The sequence below is a fragment of the Lissotriton helveticus genome, chromosome 3_1 (assembly GCF_964261635.1).
Source record: "Lissotriton helveticus chromosome 3_1, aLisHel1.1, whole genome shotgun sequence".
Lineage (NCBI taxonomy): Eukaryota > Metazoa > Chordata > Amphibia > Caudata > Salamandridae > Lissotriton > Lissotriton helveticus.
The window spans coordinates 698583494-698596802 of NC_136061.1; the positions used below are offsets into that span (position 1 = coordinate 698583494).

At 44.9% G+C, this 13309-nt stretch overlaps 1 protein-coding gene across 1 annotated transcript in view; it reads right to left on the reverse strand.

Moving 5' to 3' along the window:
- Window positions 1-13309, reverse strand: part of DCDC1 (doublecortin domain containing 1) — a 1658417-nt gene that overhangs the window by 1383957 nt on the left and 261151 nt on the right. The window contains exon 6 of the mRNA XM_078683738.1: window positions 9610-9776. Within this exon, the coding sequence (XP_078539864.1) occupies window positions 9610-9776 (167 nt within the window). The remainder of the gene's footprint in view (window positions 1-9609; window positions 9777-13309) is intronic.

Below are 13309 nucleotides of genomic sequence, written 5' to 3' on the forward strand. Positions count from 1 at the left end.
CTCCCATGCCCCTGCCCCATTTGTTTTGCATGTCTGTATACACAGCAGAGGGCGTTTTAATTTAATCAGTAACTTTTTTGAACTAGTCATTAGCTCCACCTCGCTGATTAAAGTCGGTAGAAATGAATTCCTGTATGGTGGAAGCCAGTATTACAATCCGTTAAATACATTTGTAGTTCATTAGAGAATGAATGCAAAGACTAGAGTTTTAGCTTTTTGTAAAGGGTAGACTTTGCATCATTACTTCCTGACCCTCTGTTTTTAATATGATGATGCTTTCTGAAATATTGTCGATGACCTTAATGTACTATCACAATGAAAAACAGTTTGACATCATTTAGCAGCTCAATTTATGAAACTTTGTTAATTTAAGGTGCACATTCAGTTGTTCATTTTACTTTGCCGCAACACAAAAAGATGATGGACAGAATGCTGAACTTTGTCAAACATTCACCTCCATCCACAGATCTGGGTTAAATTAATCTTTTTTTGCTCACCATGCCACCCCAGTTTGGACCCATCCATATGCAAATCAGTCTTGATCTTGCTCCCCATGGGAACAGTCCAGCCCGAACTGCCATGCCAGGTCCTCCCTGGACCAGAAACAAGCATCCTGGGACCGGTTTTGGAGTATCACCCCTCATCATCACCTGGATTCAAACTGGGGTTGCATGGCGAGCAAAATAACAATAGATTAAACCCTGATCTGTTACTGGTTGTGAGTGTTTGAAAAGTTTCAACACTCTGTCCATCATTTTATTTTGTGATGGTGCTATGTGCGCCCTCAGTGGCTAAGGTTATGCCGAAGTGTGGGTACCTTGCTCGCTGTCCCACTGAATTCAATCTAGCCCAGCTGATGAGGGGTTATATCCCGAAACAGGCCCCAGGATGCTTGTTTCCGGTCCAGGGAGGACCTGGCTTGGCAGTTTGGGCTGGACTCTTCCCAAGGGGAGCAGGGACAGGACTGATTTGCATATGGCTGGGTCCAAACTGGGGTGACCTGGCGAGCAAAATAACGATGGATTAAACCCAGATCTGGGACTGCTGGTGAGTGTTTGAAAAGTTTCAACACTCCGTCCATCATTTTGTTCTGTTATATTGCATTTTATTCCTTTCACAAGGTCTGTAATATGAAATATTACAAAAATGTTCATCTGTAACATATCTTTCAGTGGAGCATTCAGTGTGTTATCGAAATCTGTATTCATTTTACAAATGATTGAGTTATCTCTCGTTCCAATTAATGAGGTTAGTGACTTTAAAAACCTGTCCCTCCTAAAATAAACACAACTCCTTCTGTGAAATAAATTCATTCTGAAATATCCCCATCTGTGACAAGTGGAGATCTGTTAGTTTGCACATAGTGCCATAGTGTTTACATTCAGGAAATCCTCTATCTGTACAAAGCTGTGCTTTCAGACACATTTGCTTTGAGATGTCATTGAATATTTATTTTGCCACATTCATTTTAACAATCCTGATTATACACAAAAGATAAATATTCCTTGTCCTCTACTCTCTCATCAAAATACTAGGGAATAGTAGGCTTTGATTAAGCAATACATGTATATCAGAACTCAAAGCACTTTAAGAACATTACATGTTCCGAAGTCGCAAGAAGGCTGGGGAAATGGGTAAGATGATAGAAAAGACGCTATGAAGTGAGACACCAATGGTGCCACCTTGAATGGTCTACTGCTTACTACAAGAAGCAATGAAAAGGAAGTGACCTCAACAGTTGCGACCTTGGCATCTATGGATTAATGAATGCCTAAGGCCGAGGGGAAGCTGTGAGGAGTTTTAGCTTTGGTCTATTGTTAGACTCATGGTTGAAGTCTAGAAACTCAGTTACTATGCATAGAAGCTCAAATAATAAACACTTGAAAGACAGGATGGGAGAATTATAGGTTTCTTGAAACATACCTCTGAGGAAGTCCCTTCTCGCTACTGTCCAGCGATTCCTGGAGAAGGTCCTGCGGAAATTCTCCCCTTCTGGATCGCAGCTTGCAAGGCCCACAAGGAATGTTAGTGGAGATGTGGAATCCAGAGTGCAGCAGTAGCGCTACAGAAATATAGTTGATTGTGTAGAACCCAGTAACTGAAGAGAGTGGCTCCAGGGGTGCTAGTCTTCATGGGCAAAAGGGGCATTGCCCTGCCACCCTCAGGGAAGAGACAAGAACAGGGAAAATAAATACTGAGCAGCTGAAAAGAAATTACTGCTCTGAGGTGGTGTGCTGAATCTCTTGGGTGAACTCTAGTGAACTTTGCAGATGTCCTAGTGCACAAGCGTCAGCCGACCTGCAGGCACAAGCTACAACAGTGAAATCACATGAAAGGGAGTTCTGAAATAGAATAGCAAGGATCCGGTTGCTTTTGGGGTGCATGAACAGTGGCCCTGCGAAGAGTAACAAAACCTCATGCACTTCAATGGCTGGGGTGAGGCAGGCCGATGAAGACAACGAGGGAGTGGGTAGCAACAATTTGTTGATTATAGCAGGGAGGTAGGCTGTAGGAGGGGTGCAGGGGCTGCTTTCCTGGTAGTAACACATGTTTAGTACTGCATTTGGTTTCACTTTGAGATAAACATTATGGAGCTGAGCACACAAAGCGCTACTTCTCTCTACTATAGAGGCCCAAGGGAAGGATGGAACCAGCTCTGGACAACAATTGCACTAGTAGACTAAGAGGTAAGTGTGCAGTAAAGGATCTGCATCAGGGGCATCATCACCCCCCTGCTTTAGCAGCGACAGAGGAAGTGGGGTTCTTGATGGGAGTCTTCTGTCTGCAGCTTGGTAGACAAAGGCTCATAATGAACTTGGGAGGGTGAGTGAGTGAAAGGAAGGATGGGTGGATGGATGGATGGACTGACGGACGGGCGTATGGATCGATGGAATGAAAGGGGGATGGATGGGTGTAAGGATGGATGACTGAGTGAAAGGGGGATAGATGGATTAGTCCAAGAGAGGATGATGGATGAATGAAGTGAAAGGATGGATACATGGAATGAAAGGGTGGATGGATGATTGAAAAGATGGATGAATGCATGGATAAAAAGGGGTGGATAAGTGGTGACTGAGTGTAACGATTAGTTTGAAGGATCGGTGTCCCTGGATCAGTCCAGGCTCTCCTTATGGGCTCCACAGCTACACTACATCCTCCTTGTTTTGTGGTCCATTTTTATTGTATCAAGTCACTTAAGGTACAACAAAATTAAAATGCAGAGCCATGGTCCAAAGAGAAATTGAGGCAGCTAGTGACATTGTTTGATTGCTGACACAGGTGCATGAAGTTCCCTGAACCATTCCATCACTGCGAGCATGTCTGTGTGATTATGTGTGTGAGTTAAAATGAAAGACAGTCAGTGAAGGAGTAAGTCAGATTGAGTGAGTGAGAATGAGTGACCGTAAGGACAAGTATGTGTGAGAATGAATGCGAGTGAGGGGGACTAACATTGAGTGTAGCTAAGTGTTACTGTGTGTGAGACTGTAAGACTGGGAAATGCAGAATGAATTGTACTGAGTGAGACAGAGTGGGTCAGAGTAGAATGAGTGAGTGCATGAAATAGTGAGACTGAGTGAGTCAAAGTGAGACAGTAAGCTTAGGGGGTTATTTGCAAGAGGCCTGCACCTCCGAAGCGTCACTTTTTTTAGATGCTCTGGTGGCGCAGGCCTCTCAATCATATCTATAAGGAGGCACAAAGCCACCCTGCGTGACTTTACATGGCCTCATAGATATGAATTAAGACAAGGCAGCACAAAGTGATGCATGCCTTCCTCTGTGTCACGCAACACCCATGGATTTTGACGTGGCGCCAGATTTACAAAGTTACGTAAACCTGGGGCAGCGCCAAAACTTTACAAATCACCAGAGCAGACGTAACGAGGAGAAATGTTTTCATTTTTCCTAATTTTTTCCTCTTTCCTTGTGTGCTGCATTCTGCAGCACACGTAGAACAAGGACAATGCCTCCATGTATTGTTTATGCGCAGGAAGGTATTCCTTCCTGCATAAAAACAATCCTGCCAGCAATGCAGAACAAGGGTGCCTGTATTGGCGCTAGGCACCAAATTGTGATCGTAGATACGGTGCATTCCTGTCCTTGCGATTTAGCACAGGGCAAAACAGTAAAAATACTTGCAGTGCTGCCCTATGCACAATCTTTTTAAATGAGGACCCTAGTGCAAAAAGTGTAAGATAACCCTTCACGAAGAAGCTCATTGGAATTCAAACCAAGGACTACACCTCACCACTTTTAAAGGTCAATAGTCGCCACTAGGTGGCTCTTCGAGTGCTGATCCATTGTAAGTCTACACTGCGGAAGACAACCCAGCTACAGAGCTTGAAAAAGAAGATTATTAAGCTGAAGATTGAGACATCCTTGTATCACCCAGTTAAACTTAAGGTGATGGAAGGAAGCACATTTTTACGCAAGCAGGCCAGAGGATTTCGTGGACACGAGGTGCGAGACTGGCCTCAATATCAAGTACAGTGCATGAATTTACGTTTCAGTGTATTCTTATTCATTCTTTAAAGTCAGCCATAATGTGTGAGCTCCATCCTGAGCCGGGGAAAGAGAGCTGGGAGACTGGGAGTCGCTAAACACTATGAATGAAAAGTAGGAGTTCAGTTGCTTATGTAGATGCCACCCTCTGCCTCCTCCCACTTTCTCTTTGGTTACAGTGAGTACAAGCATAGCATAGATTACAAGAAGCTGCAGTAAATAGTGTTCAACATAGATGTCGTGTACAAACACTTAAAGCACACACCTACCGTAATTTTGGATTCACCTTTTTCTCATAATAGTGTTTGGCACATATTCATCTATCACAAAATATAGTGTGAGGGTCATCACAAGACATAAGAATCAAACTCTAGACTCACACATATACAAGGCAGCCCCACTCTGAACACTCTTAAGAGAGGTAGGCTTTAATAGCACATGAAAGCAGGAGCGGCCCGTACAGGTAAGAGCGGTGGGGCTGGGTTGCGGGGGATTCGACAACCGACCACGAGGGAAAATTAAATATTTAATTAATTGTCCCTCGTCGTCGACTGTCAAACCCCCCACACACCCCCGGCCCCATCGCTCTTACATGTATGGGCTGCTCCTGCATGGAAGGATTCTTGAAAAGTCAGACTTCCACTCTCAGACCTCGAATATCTAGTGAGAACAGACAGTGAAGAGATTGAGGAGCGTCAGTACCTGCCACCATGAGAGAGTAGCCCCCAACTCTGTAAAGGGATGCAAACGACATTTCAAAGTGATGCAATATGTCTATAATGCATGTCTGTCAGGGAAGGAAGTTGGGCCTTCACAAATTCACCCAACCAAGACCAGAATGGCTGAGTCAATCAGCCCCTCATGAAAGAGAGAATTCAGGAAATGTGCAATAACAAAACAAAACATTTAAAATGCAGAATGAAACCCACAAAAAAACACTTACAGAAAAATGCGGTATGCGTTCAACCCTTGAGCTGATGGGTCTTTATCAGGAAATGCGGTTTGATGGAGAAGCAGGTCAGTGACATTTTAATAGATGAGTCACGATGCCTTGCAAGAACCAAGCTGCACAAAAGCAGCACCCTAGAATGTAAATGGTTCCTTTTTTTCAAGCCATAGCATAATGCGTCGGTCAGCCTGACCACCAGGCCGTGGATGTGGCTACCACTCATTCAGAGGAGCCCCTGAGACGAGTGCTCTTTTGTCCCCCTTCACAGTTCCTGACTCATGTAAGCAGAAACAGAGAGGCTTTAAGCAGCTGACACAGACCCTACCACTGACTTGAAAAAAGCTGCGATTTGAGGACAGCAACATGCGCTGCGTGTACTGCAAAAGGGCTTATCAAATAGTCTCACTTTTAAGCCCTTGGTGTTTACAGCAGAGTTCGTATTTGGTATCATGAGTATATTTGAATGACCTGAGATTCACTACTAGCTGAAGCATACTGAGCTCACTACTGGGGCTTAGGGAATATATTGACTAATTTTAAATCTACTCCGCTGCTCCGAGGGCTGACTGTTCTCTGCTTTTGTGGTTTACTAAGGGTGGAGAAGGGATGGGGGTCAGATAAATAAGGACTGCCCAATTTGGTCCTTTAGTCGGTACATCTATCAGGTTTTCGCGATAAACATTGCTTAAGTGAATAATTTGTATAACTATAATGAAATATACTATGCTTTAAATCTGACATAGTGCAGCCATTGGGCACCATAAATCTGCACTTGTGTGCTTGGAGGTCAATCAAGAGAGCTATTTCACATCTAACAGGGGGGAAAGTTCAGGAATTTCTGACAAGAAAAGGCCACATAGCTAAGTACTGTGTCAAGGGACTGGTGTTCATTTTGGACCATGATATTTGCAATAGACTTAATAATATCATTTATAGCAGGGGTGTCCAACATTTGTCCAAGGAGGGATAGCTCATGGTTGCTACATGAAAAAAGCAGTGATTCTCAGGTCACAGGATTCAATCCTAGTAAGGGGCAACTCAACCTTCCATCCTCTTGATGGTCCGATAACTCAGTACTAAGAGTGGGTACTCGTAACATCTGTTAGTTAAAGCCCTTAAAACCTGCAGAAATATAGTATGAAGTGCTATACAAGATTTACAGGACATACACAGACAATGAAGGTCGAGACAAGGAGTCTAAAGAGATCCCTTGTATATAGTCATTAACTAACACAACATTCTGCCATGGATCCAGACCTGCTGGACCTTTGCTGAGTTGGACACCCCGGATTGAGCATGTTGCCATTGATCAGAATCTCAAAATTAGATTTTGCCTGGCACATTTCTTCTAAATCTCAAACTTCTTTTACAAATTAAGATCTTTGACACAAAAAAAACCAACATATTACCTGCTGTAGACCTAACTTTAACAGAAGTGGCCTGACAGTATGTTTTTAAAATTCTGTAAGCTTCATAAAATGGGTCCGTTTATCATCTTCACAATTTTGCAGAAGAAAAATCTAAGCCACTTGGTCCATTATACTCCAAATGCACTGATCAGCTGCACCACTACAAAGTTACACGTTTAATTGTTTACATTTACAAAGGCATGAACTTTTGGGAAGAATGTACAAATACTTCTGTATTCTCCTTACATTGCAGTCTGATTTGAAACGTGATTTGGCTTGTCGCTAGGAAAACGTATAATCGAATCTGCACACTGTTAAAATTGTCTCTAATTGAGGAAGATGTTATCCCAGCAAGCCTATTTTTCAATGGAATCTACTGTGGGAATCTGACAAAAAGTTGACAAATGTTTGTTATCGTAGAAACTGCAACACTTACCAGAAGAACGAGGTATGTTAAAGTCCCCAAGGTGACTTTAATATAGCTGCAGGCAGAGTCACAGACCACGGGGCTAAGAAATGGCACACAAGTCGTTCCTTTGATAAAACTGCATACGTGCTCCCAATTATGGGCATAAACAGAAAATATTTGTATACCATGACTTGCAAACACCTGCGCCTTGTGAAAATTACAAGGTGAACTTTTTTCATTCAACATAAATCCATGACTTGTTAAACATATTGATAAAATGGACAATATAGAGGGCCCATTTTACATTCACAGAGGACATGAAACTGACCAAACAGTAAACTAATTCAGAATACACCCTTTCTTGGCTATGCAACTACTTCGAAAGAGTAATGATTTTATTTACACTGAATTCTAGTGGTAAGCGGGTGCAGGTGCAACGCTTGCAAAAATCAGCACACATGTTGCTATGTTTAAACGAGTGACTGTCATGATCGCTAAACCGTTCCGTCAAAAGGAACACCATCTATATAGAGTGTTACTTACTATCTGTGATCCATCTTACTTCTTTTAAATAGTGTTTATCCACAGAAGCACAATTCCTATTCCAAATGCAAGTGATTTATCTCATGTTTGCAACACCTGGGTCTATACTAGGTATTAACACATCTTTCTGCAAAGGTTAAATGATACCATTTAACCTTTCTCCCATTAAACACAATGGGCATAAAATAACCTTCTGGGGTTGCTTCCTCTGTGCGCAAGGGTCACGTGCATGAAAGATCGATCAATCACCAGAAATAACAACAATGCAACCACTCTAGTGGGCAATATTAACACATATTCAATATTTTGTGGAAATAAGTACAGTCAGTTCACATTATGTTATTTTTTTTTCAGAAGCAATTAATCTAACATGGGCCCACGGAGAATTGACCGTTTTAGAGCTGTATGTGAAGATGTTGAGTGACATTGAATAGCTAGACCAGCAGACACTTGCAATGCTTTCATTTTTAAAACTAAATCACCCATGCAACAAACACAGGCCCCCCATCACTGTGTATGTTCTCATAAATGGCACATCTATTAGCCCCCTGCAGCGGCGACTCTGGACTATCTGTGCGAAGCGCGCGTCTCGTCGCTCCCATTACCGCCAACCTACTAATATGGACAGAATAATGCACTCCAGTGGGCGCAGAAAGATGCTAATTCTGTGGCGCAAAGTAAACAGCCAAGGCGCTTACAGTATCTGATCTTTACTCCCTTTTAGGTACTCCACAATTCGAGGAGCGTAGTGAGGCTCCCAGATGTCGCCATGATACAGCACTCGACACCAATGCAGTGCAAAGACAAACAGTTATTGTTTAGCTCGTCTTGGATTGACAGAGTTCTCCTTGAAGGTTTGCTGGGGTGTTTCTTTTTTTCATTTCCTGGCTCTTTTTGTCATGCAGGAATAGTTTCTTCCCATTGTCATGCTAGTTTCTGTCCCTGGCGCAGACAGGGCGCGGGACTGTATAATAGCGTGCGCCAGGCGAGGCTTTTCTTCCCTCGAGCACAAAGAACGAGAAATGCGCTCCATTCAGCACTTTCACCTTTCACAGGCTTGATATACAACTGCCATACAGCTAAAAAGGCAGATTTCTGGCTAATGTCCCTCTGCCGTCCCACTTAGAACTCCTCGCAGAGGAATGTCCAGCCAAACAGGCTTTGGAAGCTGCAACCACCGCGGGGGTGTTCATGAAAGTGTCACGCAGCATCATTCAGTGATGTGAGGAAACCCTGGTTTCTAGTTTTACCTGAGCATTTCAGTCTATTCTGCCTGAGCGAGAAGCTTAAAACATTGTGGCCACTCAACATATAAGCAGGCACAATAGACTATTTTTAACAATATATTAAAAGTGCATAATTGACTGCAGTTCTATGTGCACATGTGAAAAGCGCGCGCAGTTTAAACTATGTTCAGTAGGCTTTTAAGTGCTTATTGCTGATAAACATAAGTGCAGGTGCCGCCATTTTGTTCATAATCGTCCTACAGACTTCTGGGGCAGATCAATGCACTCCTCTCCTTCCGCGCGGCGCGTTCACTCTTCCAATATCCACATATGGAGATGTCTGAGCCATGCACGGTGCGCAGGAAGCATGGGCGAGGCACATGACACGCTGCCCTGAAAGGCGGTTCAGATTAGCCCCATCACCGCCGACTTCGAGATAACAGAGGACGCACCCCAGCTTCAGAACAGGCACCAGCAACCCTGCAAAGAGTGTCACGGTATTTTGTGCCAATCACTGCCCTCATTCAGCTAGTACATTTAGGGGGGAAATTGTGTTAAAAAGGGTCCACTCACCTGGCGGATGTAGCTCTTTTCAGATGCCAAGCGTTGGCACAAGGCCACGAGCACTGTTTGGATGTGCACCTTGGCTCCCGAGGGGCTGAAACCTTCTCCCTTAGACACCCAGACGGGTCCTCGCAGAGGCGTGATGGCATTTTGCAGGATTTTGTCAAGCAGGGGAACTGTGAAAACAGAAGAAAAGAAACGTGTTCTCGTGACCCAACTGGAATTGTGGACCCGTGAGGAGGCGCCGCCATGGCAAGGAGCAGTTAAGATCTATTGTAGGTGTGTGACCCGGGTGAAGTCTGAGAAAGAAACTCCTGCTCGGCCAGTGGCCACCATGAAAGATGCGTTTATATTGAGCCCCCTCCCCCCCACCAGACTCATAAGCTTTGTGAACACACCTGAATAGTTCTGAAGTGTGCCTAACTAGCTGCACAGAGTGTCATGGTGTGCACTGATTGCCTTATCTTCTCATTTATCACAGATGACTTGGAACCAGCCTTGCTGAAATCTGCTTGCATTGTCCTGATAAAAACTGCAAGCTCCACATTGTGCATGTACATACTTTCCCGCTGAAGGAGCTTGGAAAAGCCTCAAATATTATACATTCAATTATTCATAATGAACTACCGTCAGCTGCACAGTCAACATGACACCCGTGTGTTTTTTTATTGTCACGGCGTTCTCAAGTAATATTCAGCACAACTGATGAGGTGTAGCAGAACACACATTCGTACTTTTAAAATAAGAAGTCGAAGGAGCGCCATGTTTGAAGTGCGTTTTTTCATTCTAAAAGTTTGATATGGACACTTCAAAGAAGATTTAGAGTTTCAGCCGGAGTATTTTGTTTGGAGACACGTCAGCATTTCACGGAAATGTCAACGTTTATTATTTTGTGACGATGTTATCCCTCAGACTATGAGGAGACGGACAAAAGAAAACAATGTCTTAATGTGCCGTGCATGAGTCATTTTCCTAACTAGGAGGGTGATATCATATAAAGCTTTACCCATGTGATGTACAGAGGGCAATACAGGTTGGACCGAAAACAGAGGTTCTGGGGAAGAGTGCAAAAGAGAGAGAGAGACAGGTGAAACAAAAAGAACAGAAAGAGATTTTGAGAAGGGAGCGAAAGCGAGAATTCGAACCAGACTGAGGAAAAAAAGCAAGAGTAAGACAGAGTGAGAGAGAGAGAGAGAGTAGAGTGAGAGGGAGCGAGAATGAGCAAAAGGGAGGGAGAGAGCAATCAATAAAGAGAGAGAGAGAGAGAGAGAGAGAGAGAGAGAGTGAAAAAAGAGTGCCCGTACATCTCTGGGCTCCCACAGTATGTTTATTTAGGCATATTCTGGTGAGGATGTCTGAATATGGCTAATGCATGAAAGGGAGTAATTTAAAGTGTATAGGTGAATTTAGGAAGCCAGCAGTTCATGTTTAGAATGTGTGTTTTTTTGGTGCAAGCCCTGGAAAGGGAAGAATGAAACGTGGACGCAGACAAGTGCATTAGCGAGGGATTTCCTCCTCATCAGGCCTCCCCATCACAGTGCTTACCTAAGTCAGAAAGAGCTCCTCCCCGCAGACATTCCCAAGCTGAAACTCCCCATGACCCACCCCTACCCTATAGGCAACGCTCACATCATGTGGAACATAACCTCTGACCCAGGGCTGGTTCTAGAGTTTGCGGGGCCCCGGGAATGTGCGAGGCCCCTCTAATTTACATAGGTGCCACAGCTCAGGAAGCTGCTTTGTGCAGACTCCTCCTGTGCCGCAGCTCCTCCTCTCAGCCTCCTACAAGCACCTCTTTTACAGCTCCTATCAGGCTGAAGGTGTGAGAATTGCTTCAGGGCTGAGAGTAAAACTGTGGGGGCGAAAAAATGCTTGTCAATGGGCGTCCCTCAGTGTCTCTGAATGGTCTCCTTGCAAATGGGACAAGAGGAAGTGTCTCCCTCCCCTATGCCTCCCCACACCATCCCTTAGAGGCCTGGGAGGGTGGAGGGGGGCTCCCATGGGCCCTAATTGCAAGGAGACACCTTTCTTTCAAATCGATCACCAGGGAAACAGGACAAACCACTGGTGGGGGACCCCATGCTGCTGGGATGAGTGTGAGGCCCTGGGCAGCTGCCCTCACTGCCCATGCCTAGCGCCGCCCTGCCCTGACCTTACTTTCAAACATCCTATTGTTTTTTTTCTGCAACTGGAGAACAGGCTGTTGAACTCTAAGTTGGTGAACTGTGGTAAGTATGATTGCGGTTTGCTATAGCAGCCCTTTCTTGTTGGAGGGGGAGGTGTGGCTTAAGTCCTTGCTGTAGTAGGACAGCCGTGGGCTCTGCTCCATTCTCGCTAGAGCCTCGTTACTGAGAGGCCTAGTTTGCTCGCACTTGTATGGAAGGCGTGTTAATTTGCGTTGCCTGGCCAGGCACACCTGGGGCGTGGTCGGTGCCGGTTACTGGTTCGGGCTAGCCTCCTCTGCTGCGAGACGGGAGAGAGGAAGAGTGCTTTGCTTGTATTTGAGGTGTGGCTTGAGTCCCTGCTACCACAGGATGGCCGCGGGCTTCGATCAGCTCACATTGGTGCCGCGTTGCATGCCCAGAGTGCTGGGCACAGTGGGTGTTGGGTCCTAGTCAGGGGGCTGGCTTCTTCTGCTACGGGCATTTGATGGGCCTGCTCCGGATGTACATGGCTGTGTGAAACCAGAGCGAGTCGCAGGTGGGTCTGTTGGTTTTGTATGGCACTCTGCAGTTTTTCAGCACTATGATAGCCAAGTGGGGTTTGCACTGTGATTGGCCGGTAGACTGGAATGGTATTTTCTGCTATGTGGCAATTGGTTAGTTGGCATCTTGGCAACCAGTGTTTGGGTTCTAATTGGGCAGGTTTACAGGCCAATTAGCTGTGATATTTAGGAAGATGTGCTTCATCTGGCTTCTGACGTGTCATGGATTGGGCAAAGAGGTCAGAGAAGTTTAGCATTTGGAGGAGGAGGTGGTTTCTAGGCCTCCATCTGCTCCTACATTAGCTGATGTCCAGAGGATGATTGAGCCGTGGTTTCTGCTGCCTTTCAGGCCAGGGTGGTCTGATCTTTAAAAATCCAAATTTGGACAACCCTGATACTCCTGATCCTGACTGTAATGAGGAGGAGGTGAAAGGGCGACTCATTCATGGGGCTAACCTTCGCAGTATTTTGCAGCATGTGCAGGACAATTGGGGGTTTCCTGTACCCTCAGGGATGAGGAATCAGAGGATTTCTTTGCCAATTATCAGCTAAAGGAGCCTGAATGTCTGCCAATCCATAAGTCGGTCCGTAATGTACTAGAAGGGGAATGGAGGGATGTAGACAAACATATTTCTCCCCAATTCCTGGCAAAACGGTGTCTGTTACAAGGATTTTCCGATGAGTTTCCTGCAGTAGTGAAGGTTGATTCCCTGGTGGCAGGCCTTGCTTCTTCGTGCCTTGTGGTGTCGGAGGATGCAGTACCTTCAGATCCTGGGAATAAGAGGTTTGAAAGAGCTCTGAAGAGATCTTTTGTAGCTTCCAATCTGGATATTAGGTCTGCGGTGTATACCAGTTATCTGTTTCAGTCACTGTTTAAAGACTGTCAGAGTATCTCGGTGCAGCTGCTTCAGGAGGACGATCCCTCTGAGTCATTGACTATGTTGGAACAAAAGTGGCGTTTCTTGTCTGACTTGTCTTTTGATTCCCTTAGTGCTTTGACTGCAG